This window comes from Adiantum capillus-veneris, chromosome 11 (genome assembly GCF_014529385.1).
Source record: "Adiantum capillus-veneris isolate H3 chromosome 11, ASM1452938v2, whole genome shotgun sequence".
In the NCBI taxonomy this organism is placed as follows: Eukaryota; Viridiplantae; Streptophyta; class Polypodiopsida; order Polypodiales; family Pteridaceae; genus Adiantum; species Adiantum capillus-veneris.
In genome coordinates, this window is record NC_140941.1 from 77,835,318 (window position 1) to 77,848,477 (window position 13,160).

At 41.5% G+C, this 13,160-nt stretch overlaps 1 protein-coding gene across 1 annotated transcript; it reads left to right on the forward strand.

Moving 5' to 3' along the window:
* The first annotated feature begins 460 nt into the window (after nt 1-460).
* LOC147447496 (uncharacterized) lies at nt 461-1,608 on the forward strand. The gene is made up of 2 exons (XM_086524338.1): nt 461-911; nt 1,498-1,608. The coding sequence occupies exons 1-2, from the start codon at nt 573-575 to the stop codon at nt 1,510-1,512; spliced, it is 354 nt and encodes a 117-aa protein (XP_086380464.1). The 5' UTR covers nt 461-572; the 3' UTR covers nt 1,513-1,608.
* The last annotated feature ends 11,552 nt before the right edge of the window (nt 1,609-13,160 follow it).

Genomic DNA, 13,160 nt, shown 5'->3' on the forward strand with positions numbered 1-13,160 from the left:
AATAGGAGTTGGGAGAGGAGGAGGGCATCTTAAGGCCTTAATACTTATGTGGGCCAAAAAAACCTTAAGTCAAATAATATAGCTCATTGCCTCTATGTCTACCTATCATTTTTGGGGACAGGAGAGCGTGTGTTACACACTAATAAGCACATCTTCTTTTATAGTATATAGGTAGCGTTATACTTTGTCTTTAGCTTATTGGTTTGACATTACCTGGCAGTTGTGTTGTCAATCCTCGCCCGTGGGGTTTAGACAACCCGGTGCCCCCCTCGAGAAGACATTTGCTTCCGTCTAGAAAAGGTAATTTTGTGCGTCCACCTAGGATTGAATCCGAGTAGATGCAGAACTTTTCGAGCTAATTACATGCCCAAAGCTCATTTCTTGCATATGACTCCACCTATTGTGAACATGAACGGACGGAAGAGGAAAATATGGATTCCTCTTCCACGGCCCTTTGTGAACCAGCCCTAACTTCTTGTCCGCAACCTTTTTTTCGCAGCCAGTTCCATGTAAGCAGCCTAATAAGGGCTTTAAAACGGGTAGAGGAGACTCGGGAGAGGAGCTTGGAAGGGATGAGAATGGAGAAGGTAGCGATGATGTGGGCGATCTATGTATTAGTGATGTGCGTGTTGGTGGAAGGGGTTGTGGCGACTGAGGATGATGATGCATATGGCGAGAATCGAACGCTGGTCATTTGGGTGCCCCGCAAGCTGGGTTTCAAGCAGTTCGTGAATGTAAGCTGCCCTGATGCGATCACGGAGTGCAAGTTCAGCGGCTTTGCCGTCGAGGTCTTCGAGACCTGCATCCAGAACCTCTCCTCCAGGCGCAGACTTCTCCTTGACTACCGCCCCTTTGGAGATGGCATCTTGGACCCCGATTACTCTGAGATGGTGCAGGCTCTCAAGAACAAGGTCAGCACTCTTCTCTCGATAACTACCTATTTCAAGCTTTCTAGGCTCGCAATGATTGGGTTCGATTCCCGTTCACATATCGGGCAGAATTTGACAATTATGCAGCATATTTTGTAGTCATGGGGCAGTAGCCACATGACGCACATTAGCTATTTATTTTTGCAAGAATTGTCTCTTGCATGGTCACACTTGCACTGATTAATTGTCTTGCATGCAACTATGCAAGTCTTTTTGGCATAGTTGCACCAGTAGCATGAACATGTTATTTAGCATGAACATGTTATTGATAATTGATAGCTGATGCATGCGTGACCACATCCTCAGAGTCGTCAACGGTGGAAATGATTTGAAGTTCTTTGTTAAGTTATGGGTTTTCTAACTCTTTGAGATGCTCATAACAATGGTAGTCCTTACTTCCTCGCGTGGAACCTAGCAATTCTATCGACATAGTTGAGTTTGTTAAGATGTTTGCCATGCACCTACATGCACATACTCGAAATCAAGACTCATTGGATATATATTTTAGGTATCTTGGGGTTTTGTACAAGATTATAACTTCTCTTCTTCTTCTTCTTGTACACGCTAGATGGTTGACACGTGAACATATCCAATCATCTATAACAATAACGAAGCTATTTAAGGACAAGCCCGATCAACAAATCTTGGGTTACATTTCTGTCAAACTACCTCATGTCCATTTGACTCAGTCCATTATATGAATTTGTAAATGACTAAAGCAATCAAGTTTGTTACCTATACGATGTTATATATGCTGGTGGCAAGTTATGGATAGATTCAAAACATTTCCCTCTCTATTCTAGCATAAGGCAAGGTTACTACTTTATTTGGATTGCTAAAATGTTAGCACAATGGCTATGGGGGGATAGAGAGTAGTATTCATGGTTATAAAGATAATGATGACACAAGTGGAGAAGACAAGAGGATTCTTGCAAGTGACTCAAAAAATCTACACACAATTTTCATTAGCGTTAGGTGCCGAATCTCTTTCCAAGAGACCATTCCCACGCTCTTAAACTCTTTGAGACTCTTTAATATTCCCTTCAAGGATGGCATCTTTGCACTCTCCATATCCTATACACCTACTCCTAAGTGTAGCTGGACTATGGCTACTCAAGTTCTTATAGTAATAGATCGAACCTCCTTTGTTCCTTTATACTAGTCCGAACTTTGACATGGTACACACAAAACATACAATGGGGAAAAGATTCTTAGCACATTCTACCAAAAATTGTTGGTCGTCTTGTTGGTTTTTCTCTTGTAAGTTAAAGATTCTTTTTCTTCTTCTTTTTATGCTTCTGCTCTACAAAATTGTATTCTTCCTCAAAAAAAAGTCACGAATGTGTCTTGGTCTTTCACATCTGTGGCAAATTACAGGTCTTCTTTCTTCTAATTGACCATGTCGTTTTCCTCGAATGGTGGTGCTTCTACCTCCTCCAAGTCCTCCTCAGTTGAAAAAGACTATGTGTGTAGTTGGTGCAATTGAGGTTCCTGGGTGTAGTTTTACACGATGCTTTGAATCTTGTTTGAGAAGAGTAGCCTCTTCTTTCAATTTGTTGTCTATATTTTGCAATGTGGACACTAGTACATCAAATGGTTGCTTAAATTGTTGAGAAGCGCAACTATAACTTCATCATTTATATTTTTGCAAAATAATTGTAAGCGTTTAAGTGCTTGGAACTTATTAAGGTGAGCAACTACTTTCTCGTCATCTCTTTTTTGCAACTCGTAAATTGCATGATAAAATTAGTTTATGATCTCTTAGAAGTAGTGCCAAACTCTTTGTTAAGAGGATCCCAAGCTGTCAGGCATATGGAAACCTACCCTATGCTAGCATCCTAAACTTGATCTAATCTATGATAGTATGAGGTCACCGTCCTATGACATAGTCTACGTTATCATTGTGCATTGCATCTTGACCATAGAGCCCTCTGTTGTGCATTCTTGGATTGCAGCTCTAGTTCCAGTTCTAGAGTTATATCATTATCTTGTGTCAATTGTGTGTGTGTGTGTGTTTGTTAACAGAATATCAGAGCAAGATTTTCAGTTTTTAGCGATCTTCATTTTATCCCTTAATATTATTTAATTAATCTTCATTATGCTTTATTTTATCAATCCTTAAGTTATCCTTCTTGTTATCCAAAGGCTACGTTTAGGGAGGATACTCAAGTATATGGATTATGTGTAGACTTCACTCATGATGGCACCTCAATATCCAAAATTGAAGACTTTTATAAGCCATGAGCTTAAACATTTTGAGGAATACCTTTTTCTACAGTGTGTTGTTTACCTTATCACCTGGCTCACAAGATTATAGAGCTTATAACCTCAGCGACTCTTCAGGGGTGCTAATTGTGTCTATTGAAGCCATCCACCTCACAATAGTGCTACCTCTCAACGGCGTCTTATCAGAGCCACTTCCCTCATCAAACGGCGTTGCCATCAGCTCTTATCGCCGCCTATAACTGGCCACTGGTGCTCACAACATGCGCTACAAGCACTCTTCTTCCGACAACAATTTCTATTAACCTTGGCCTCTTAATTAGGCTTGTCCGTAGTATAACCGAATCTCTTTACCTCCCCACCTTTTTGCATGAGCGCTCTTGCAAACGACTCAACAAACCTATACACAATTTTCAGTAATCTTTGCCTCGTACGTAGGCCTATTTATATAACCAAATATTTCCACCTCCCCACCTCATTGCAACCTTATCTCTTTCCAAAGGGAACATTCACACACTCACTCTTTAACATACAAGTAATCCCTCTCTATGTTAAGACTTTGATGCTTGGTGTATCTTTTAGATATCACTTGTGCAATTCGTATCAAAGCAAGATAGCTTTTAAGAAGGAATTGTACAATGGTGATTTTGGCCCATGTCCCTTCATGTGCTTTTGAGTCGTGACATAAACAAAATTGCTATCTAAACACAAGAAATTGACATCATAAATATTTTCTTTGTATTATATCTTAAATTGAATGTCGAGAGAAAACTTTTCATGTTTTAATAGATGAAATGGTATTCCTAATGGCTTCAAAAAATTTAAAAGGTGTTCCTAGTTCAAAGATTCCACTCCAAAACAAGAAAAATGATGTGTTAATCTATAGCACGGAACGACAAGCAATGACAAAGTACATAGATTTGCAACAATATTACCTAAGAAAGATGAATACAACATTGATTTTGAGAGAGAGAGAGAGAGAGAGAGAGAGAGAGAGAGAGAGAGAGAGAGAGAGAGAGGGAAACACTAAAGAGAACTTAAAAGAAAACGTTAAAGAAAAAATGAAAGAGCAAAGAAACACCTATTATATTGACACTAAAGGTCTTTTGACTTTCCATTTTCATTTGTCTTTTGACTTTTCACTTTCATTTGTCTTTTCATTTCTTAAACTCACACTTCACTTATGCACTTAATATGTTTTGAAATAATTTTATTTTTCTAAGATGGGGGAGACCTAATGGTTTGAAAAAAAATCATGTCCATAGTTATGCGATTTCTTTTCATAGCAAGGTTAGGTGGGCAATACGAGTGTTTGTTTTGCTTGAATATTTAGCATCTTTCAACAATGAGCATGTGTTCTATTTCTTGTCATTTATAATTTTTTTCCAAATTTTCATTAAGATGTGTTTGTGTGTTTATTTGTTTGTTTTGATAGATAGGTGACTAGATTCTTCATGTATTGTTGACAAGTCTGCTGAAAATGAGCGTCACCACTTATCTTGCAGATTATCCACGGGATTATCGCTGACTTAACTATTACAGCCGGAAGGATGGAGGAAGTGGATTTCACTCATCCATACGTCCAATCCACCTTAGTGATGATGGTGCCCTATCGTGACACTCCCACATCTAAGAAACTATGGAGCTTCATGAAACCTTTCTCTAAAGAGCTATGGAGTAGTATACTCGTGCTATTTCTATCCACTGCACTTGTTATTTTTGTTTTGGAACACAAAAATCCCCATTTTCATCAAGAAGGTTTGGATTGGAGACAACGGCTTGCAAATGTGTTTTGGTTAGTGACTTGAACTCTCACTGTCAGATAGAAAGCAAGATTTATTATGTGAAAGGAAATAGTTTGCATACACATTCTAATTAAAAGTAAAAATTCTTTAGTGATATACTTTGATTTAAAGAGAGCTTGAACTCTTGGATGTGTGTCCCCTCCCCCCAAAACACGCGCCGTGGCCTCGGATACCACATCCCAAAACGGGGAAAACCATCCGACCCCTTACGCCATGATTATTTGTCTATTTGTACTGGGCCCATCTCGATGCCTACGACTCCGATCTATGAGATGAAAATTTTGGCTGAATCCCCAGGGCGCATGCAATTTTCCAAAATCTTAGCAAGGCCTAAAAGCATGCTCCTCGACGAACCTACCAACGTGGCCCAGTGAGCACGTATCCGACCCCCTACAAATATTGCACAGGCCATAACTTGTCCGTCTGAGCTCCGAATGGCAAACCGAAAAGACCGGCATGCTCCACAACTTGAGCTTTACACGCGTATCCAATGATCCCAGTTCTGGTTGCCTGTCCGTATCTGCCCTGATCGTCGAGATCTGCAAAGCCTTCTAACTTCCGACTGTCATATCTTTAACACCGTGGCCCCGTTTGATGAGCCGTCTGGACGGGCTCCTAGAGAATCTTGAGCACTTTATTCTAGGGCCTATCCCCACACTTTGAACACCTTGACCTGCCATCTCAATTATCCTAATTTGGAGGCTCCCCTGGCCTAAAAAACCACTTTAAGCATATATTTTTGCTGCCACTCCCCTGCACAGGGTCTTCATACATGCTTTAGCCCTTTGCCATGTGCATGCTAGAACCCTTTGCACTATATAGCACACTTTATAGCACGGACCAACTTTGGCTGCACCAACGTGAAGTCAAGAGAGCCATGGAAAGTCTTAATGGTGCCCTTCAGGGTTTTCACCGTATAAGAGACACTTATTTTGTGTCCTTCCTTGGGTGGTGGCACAGAGGGGTAATTAAGTCAGTTGGGATGTCTCTTTAGTATTCTGAAATGGTTTTCCCATGTGCATACTCGAGGGATCGGGTAGAATAGGGGGTCATCCGTGATGATCTTTGGGACTTCTACCAAGTAATTTAGAAATCCTGGGTACTTTAGGAGCCAAGCTTTTCTCCATCTTGGTTTGGAGTCCACTAATTTCTTTGCAGACTCTGTATTCTTGATATCTCCATTATATACAGGCTCTGTAGCTTCTGCTTTGACCCTCTTCCCGATCACCATCACTTCATACTTTAGGAGAGGATATGGGAGCAAAGGTTGCATCCATTCCTCCCTAAGTATATTTATGGCCAGCCCTTGACCTGCCTAATGTAACATTGTTGTCTCCCATTCCAAGGCTTTCTTGTGGTCCTCTACTGTGGACTTTTCTATCAAAATCTCGAGGCGTGTCTCCTCCTCTACAGTCAATGATTGTCTTTCTTCCATTGGCTCATCTTTGGCATTTGTCCCTATTTCACTGGGCCCTCGTTCCGTTTCTTGTGTCCTTCTTTTGGCTATCTCTCTTTGTAATTCTATTATCTGTTGTTGAGCCAGCGTCTCTCTTTTAGTAGCTTCTTGTGCTTGGTCAACCAACACTTCTTGTAGTGTAGCCAATTGTTGTTGGAGATCTTCTTGTTCTTGTTGAAGCTCTTTGTGCTCAGCTTTCAGTCTTTCCTTCGCGGCTAGAGATCCTTCAGCCATATGCCTTCGCTGTCTTTGCTCCAGCCGTAATTGCTCTTGGAGGGCGGTGATTTGAGCTTCCAAGGCTTGCATAATTAACTTGACTATCTTCTCTTGCACTTGGCCGCACAACCCTTGGTGTTGCCCTTAATCTTTTGATGGTAAAGTCATGAAGCTCTAATTTTTCCTTTAGCTCCAGCACTTCATCTTTTGTTGCCTCTAGCTCGTCTTCTACCCTTTCTTTTTCTTCTTGGAGAGTCTTGACTTCTCTCAAGACCTTTGCCATTCTAGTGTTAAGAGTATCACATTCGCTCTCAGCCTCTCTTAGTACTGTGCTGAGAGCTGCAAGCTCCTTTTTGACTTCATCAGCTTTCAGGTGGGTAACTTGTACCCTCATCGAAAGGTTATCATGTTCCATTGCATATTATCCTCTCCGGGACGTAGCATATTGTTTTCTTCAGCAATGGTTACATCCCACGTTCTGACTTTGTTAGGTATCTGATGATATGTGGCTCACTTATGTCATCTTCATTTGCTGCTACCAAGTTTTTGGCTGATGGCCGATTGATAGGGCCAGCTAATGGAACCTGATTTCCCATACTTATCATGACTCCTGCTGGTGGTGCTCTCCACGGGCTGGCCAATGGTCTCCATTGAGGCTCTTGAGAGATGTGAACCAACCCTGGCACTCCAGATTGTGGGGAATACCTTTCTTGAGTTCTTCTTTGTGATTCTTGATCTATCTTTGGTCCTTGATACCTATCAGTCCTTTTCTGATCAGTAGGGTTGTCTTGTCTCACTTGTTCTTCTTTTGTAGCCCATGGTGGAATCAAAGTTTTGTAAACTAATGTTGCAACCTCTACCATTGTGTACCCGGCTTGAATGAGGTCTTCATAGGTATCTCTTTCTTCTTTCTCCTTGTCCCTAGGTGCAGGTGATGTTTCTTGTGTTCCTTATGGTGAGGATCGTGGTTTGGGTGTAGAGGGTTTTGGACTTGGAGGAAGGGTGTAAGAGCCTGGTGGTGAAGGTGGTGGTGTTTCAACTTTTTCCCGATCACCTTCTTGATCCTACTGAACTGGAGGTTTCGGCGTTTCTTTTAGCTTCTTCTTGATGTCTTGAACCTCCTCCATCATCAAGGACTCTAAGTTCTATTGTTCGAGCACCCGTTCTGTCTCCTCATATGCTCGAATCTAGTGATCAAACTAGTCCTCTAGAGGTCTAGAGGAGCTTCCTCCAACTTTTGTCGGGTCTGGCACCCAGTCCCCCTTGAGTGCTCTTTCTACCTTGAATTGCTCAATCAGCCTCTCTATTTGAGCTGCTTTTTGACTGTGTGTTTCTTTGTTTCTTTGGTCATTGCTATTTTTCCTTTCTTCTTCGGTGGTTCCACAGGCTCTTCTTCTGGCACTGTCTTTAACCTTCTTCATCGTCTTGTGGTGAACTGGTGGAGCCACTGTACTTACTGGCTCATGTTTAATATATGGATTTAACTTAAACCACTCATTCTGTGTTGGTGGCTTTGGCTCTTGTCCTCTAGCATCGATTCTTCATATGAAATCTTCGTCAGTGTTTCTCCCCCCCCAATGTACTTTGGCTTCTCCATGCCCATGGCGACCACTTGCTCATGCAGGTATTGGGCGTAGTTCACTTCTTTGGGCATAATGATTTTCAAAGCCCATGTTATGGTTGTTGCCACTGCATGGGGAGGAGTTGTGTATTTTTGGGTCCTCTTGCTACAACATGGAACTATTGGTTGTAGAGCTTGTAGATCTTTGCAGCTCTCGGGTCCACTAGGTCTTCAAACGTCTTATTAGGCTTCTTTTGGGCGTAGACATTCACTTCATCTCTCCTTTCCCAAACTAAGCTTCCCTTATTGTGGAGCCCCAATGCATCTGCTATGGTTTGAGGGGTGATCAAAGTTTTTGTCGTCTGTCCATCTAAGGCCATAATCACTGCCTTGCCCTCTGTTTGAATTGAGCTACAACATTTGAAGCCTAGCAAGCGCATCTTAAAGTGGACTTTGGAGATTCAAGAGTATGAGTTTGAGTTTAAAGTGGATCATTCTGTTAAAGCTCACTTGGCAGACATAGTGGTACATAAGAGGGGGCGAGCTTCCATCTTACCCAAGGGTTGACAAGGGTGATCATGAAGAGGAAGTAGATATTACAGATGCGTATACAATGATGTTCGATGGTGCATACAAGAAAGTTCTTCAAAAGGCAAGTGGTGGGGTAGTCATTAAGAACCCAAAAGGCGATGTAATATTTTCTAGAGATTACGATCTTGATGAAGGTGAAAGTAACAATGAGGCTGAGTATCTCACGCTTTTCCTTGAGTTGAAGCAATGTGCTGAGTTTGGACTGAAGAGGGTCATTTGAGAAGGGGATGGATTGCTAGTCATGAATCAGTTGCTTGGTTTGTGGAATGTTAAGAAAGAAAATTTGAAGAAGTGGTTCTATGGCATCAAGAAGCTTTTGCATGAGTTTGAGAAGATACAATTTAAGCATGTTCCTCTTGATCAGAATAAAGAAGCTGATGAGTTGGCTAGGGACAAGTTGGATGCCTTGGTAGCTCTTTTAAAGGTCAAGGAAGCCTTATATGCAGGAAGGGAATCATTGCAAGATGTAGAAGTATTTCTTGGTAAAGGGCAATGTCCAAAGGTCATGTCAAAGGTTCGGCGTAAGAGAATAGTTGCAAAAGCAAGAAACTACACATTGGTAGGTGAGGATCTCATGCCTTATGGCAAGGATAGCATTTTGAGAAACCTGCCGTACAAAGAAGAGATAGGCTTGATTTTGGAGCATTACTGCTGGTTGTCTTTCGTGTTTTGAGAGCAGGTTACTGCTGGCCCTCTATGATGAGAGATGCTTATTTTTGGTGCAAGTCATGCCATGAATGCGAAGTGTTTGCAAATCGGAAGCTTTTGGCTGAGCCTTAGAAAGCTATAATGTCTTTTGATGCATTTGCAAAATGGGGAGTGGATGCTGTAAGTCCAATGCCAGGGACCAACAATGGTAAAAGGTATATCCTTGTGGTTGTGGAATATTTGACAAATTGGGTGGAGGCAAGAGCAGCAAAAGATGTAACAGCAGGAAGAGTGGCCTCTTTTTTATATGAACAAGTGTGTTGTAGGTTTGGAGCTTCTATGGTTATCATTTCTGATCGTGGACCAGGGTTTAGGAGAAAACTTGTTGCTGCTCTCATGGAGAAATTGAAAATTAAGCATAGGCATTCTTCTCCTTACTACCCATAATGAAATGGGTTGGTTGAGAACTGCAATGGTCAAATTGTGAAGATGCTATCAAAGTATGCTAGAGAGCATCCTAAAGAGTGGGACTTGGACTTGGACAAGTGTTTGTGGGCTTATAGAACTACGTATAGAGTGTCAACAGAGTTTACACCATATGAACTTCTTTATGGAAAGGAAGCTCTTATGCCCATACAAGTGCAGTTGGATCCCTTGAAGTTGTTGTGAAGAATGCAAGGTGAGCATAATGACAAGATACAAGAAAAAATTCTTTCTCTAGAGTTGCTGCGAATGAATAGAGAGAAAGCCAGTGATTATTATCTTCAACAAGTAGAGACAAGGAACGAGAAAATTAATAAGAGGTTGCCAGAGAAAGAGATCAAAGAAGGAGATTTGGTGATGAAGTATGATTCTGGCTTGGATTTTACTTTTCATAAGAAATTGAGGGACAAATGGTTGGGTCCATATAGAGTGAAGCATGTATTTTCTAATGGGACCTATGAGTTGAAAAATTTGTCTGGTGAACGTTTGCGGTACATAATAAATGGTTATAGACTCAAGAAATATTTTGCGAGGGATGTGGTTCCAGATGCAACTAGTCTCTTGGTTGAGCATAAATGCTCTACCTAGAGGGTGGGCAATGATGATAGAATGCTTTTGGCATGTACAAAGTAGCGTTTATATGCATGGTCATATGTACAAAAAGATGTACATACATGCATTTGGGAGCTTTGCAAAGTGGTTTCAAGTTCGAAAAAAGGTGCAACGTGTGCACATTGTAAATATGCGTGGTTGCATGTCGGCAGTCGAGCATACGTACATGCCTGGATAGGGTATCGGGGCCTTTGATATGGTTCTAGGTGGCTTATTTTGGCTCTAGATAAAGTTTTTGAGCTTTGTAGAATGTAAATAATGCAAGTGACAAGTGTGGGTACTCTCATCCCGCTCGAGAAGTTTGACACATGCAGTAACTGTCTATTTGCGGTGCCTGATCTGCGGTGATACATGTATCACCCTAGAAGTGGTCAAAAATGAAATGTGGAGATTTGGAAATGTGCTTTGGGTATTGAGGATCAAGCATGAGAAATTTGGTAAATTTTGGAATCCGTTTGGGGTTTTTCTTGCAAAAAATGGCCGTCAGGGGTCAAAACTAGCCAAAACTAGGCCAAAAAAGGTCAAAAAATGGTCAAAAAAGGTGTGAAATGGCTTCAAATTGCCACATCACTTACAGTTGCGTGAGTGTTCCAGATGAGGGAGGACGTTTGAAGAGCAATATCAACACTTTCACCCCTCTGTGCGTGGGAGGAAGAAGGGTTCCTACAGGTGGTCTGGTGCAGTCCCGTTGCGTTCGCGTCCTGTTTTCGAGTGTGTAGAGGAGTGAATGAGAGCTTTCTCTCTTCAATTTTGCACTTGGGAGAGTCTATGGAAGTTCTGAGGGTTCCATGGCTGTGTGTGTGCAAGGAATTGAGGGAAGAAGGTGTGTCTTTCTTCAAGACTATGTGACCCTGTATCGGTGCCATTAGGGTTGGCGCTACTCCAAAGAGTCCAACAGAGTGGAGTTTGGTGAAGCTTTTGCAATGGTTTGAGAGTGGACTTTTGTAGCTGGAGTTTTTGGTTTTTGATGGTTTTTCTTGTATATTTTGGTCACCATCAAGCTTGATTTCAAGTGTTGATCACCTGGACTCACCTTGTAGTGTATGCGGGCAGGCAACGGCTTGTAGGTCGAGGCGTTTGGAGTTTGAATTGAGCTTGTGGGTAGAGTTTTCAAGGAACTTTTGAGTGGTAGTGAGTGAGGTGAGGAATTTAAGTAAATTCATTGTGTTGTGCTGAGTTGTCTGGGTGTGTGAGTGTGCGCACGACATCTTTTGCTCCATCAACGCGTATAATGTCTAAGTGCTCAATACATAGTGAATCTACATGTGCACAACTCTTATCATGTACTTCATGAGTATATGCCTAGATTTCAATTTATATGTTATTTGGATAAGCTATGAGCACTAGAACTCCCTATAGGCTTTGAAGCTGGATTCTGCCTTAGTTTTGAGTATATGAGGCTCAAATGGAATGAAATCAGGTAGATTCTCTCATAATCATGTTGTGAAGGCTTAGAGGGGTTCAAGATAGTCTTTAGGTTCATTTTCCAGCTAGTGAGACATCATATGTGAATTATGTCTACTTTGTCAAAAATGATTCAGACCTGAAGTATAAGTGGGTATTTGTATGGTATACCCGCCTGTGACATTAGATTTTGATCTGGGTTTCTCCTCCTGTGCTTGTAGCCAAAAATCAGTCATAGAACCTTGGATTCCGATATTGGGGTTAAGATGAGTATAGAGCCACAAAACTTGATGGGACTTGAGCTTTGGGCTAATATTAATGGGGTAAAGACATTGGAAATGTAAATTCTGCCCTAAATTATAATTTGGCTATAGGGAGACATTACATGCGTATAATGTCTTCATTGAGATTTTTGGCTTAGATTTCCTCTGTAGCTTCCTTTGGTGACTGGGATTCCATTGGTCATCTCTGATTGTGATTTGGAGATGAGGCATGTGTTTGGGGACCAAGAATGCTTCCTTTGCCGGGATTTTATTGATTTTGTGCTCCAAGTGGTCATCACCTAGCCCAAACATGTCCAAATTGAAGGCATGCTTTATATACAACATGCTGAACAAGCTTGTGCTAAAAATTGTGGGGTTTGGCCTCTGTACAAAAGTTTAGACATTATATGCGTATAAATTGAATTGATGCAAAACAGCTTGATATTTCATAGGTAGGTTGTGTATCGCTTGTGCAAGGTGCCCATGATCTCTGATATGAATTTGAACTTGGGAATTGTGTCGAGGAGTTCAAGAGGTTTCATTACACAGGATTCCGCTCTTTTGAGTGATTGAAGGTCAAAACACCTCCATTTGTGATTAAAGTGTGTTGGGGAGCCCATGATCGTGTGTACATAGAGTTAAAAGGTCCAAAACCACTACATCCTATCAATTCAAGGCTTTTAGACATTATACGTTGTCAGGAGTTTTTTGGAGCAAGGAATTGCGCATATGTACATACACATGCATGGTGCATGGAATAAAGGATTGGCCATTTTCCAGAGCCAGGTGGTTATGTGGGGCCCACATGTGTACAGGTAGGACACCATGTACATAGTGCATCGATTTTCATCGTTACTAGTACCATTGTGTTTTTCTACAATAAGGAGGAGTTGGTAGCGCGTAAAACTTCTCGAGGAAGCTATCCGCGGGCCGACGACGTGAGGTCAGCAGGTGCGTCAGATGGCATCT

Bases quoted from the DNA above. Each gene is read 5' to 3' on its own strand.
- LOC147447496 (XM_086524338.1), top strand. From the start codon at position 573: ATGAGAATGGAGAAGGTAGCGATGATGTGGGCGATCTATGTATTAGTG.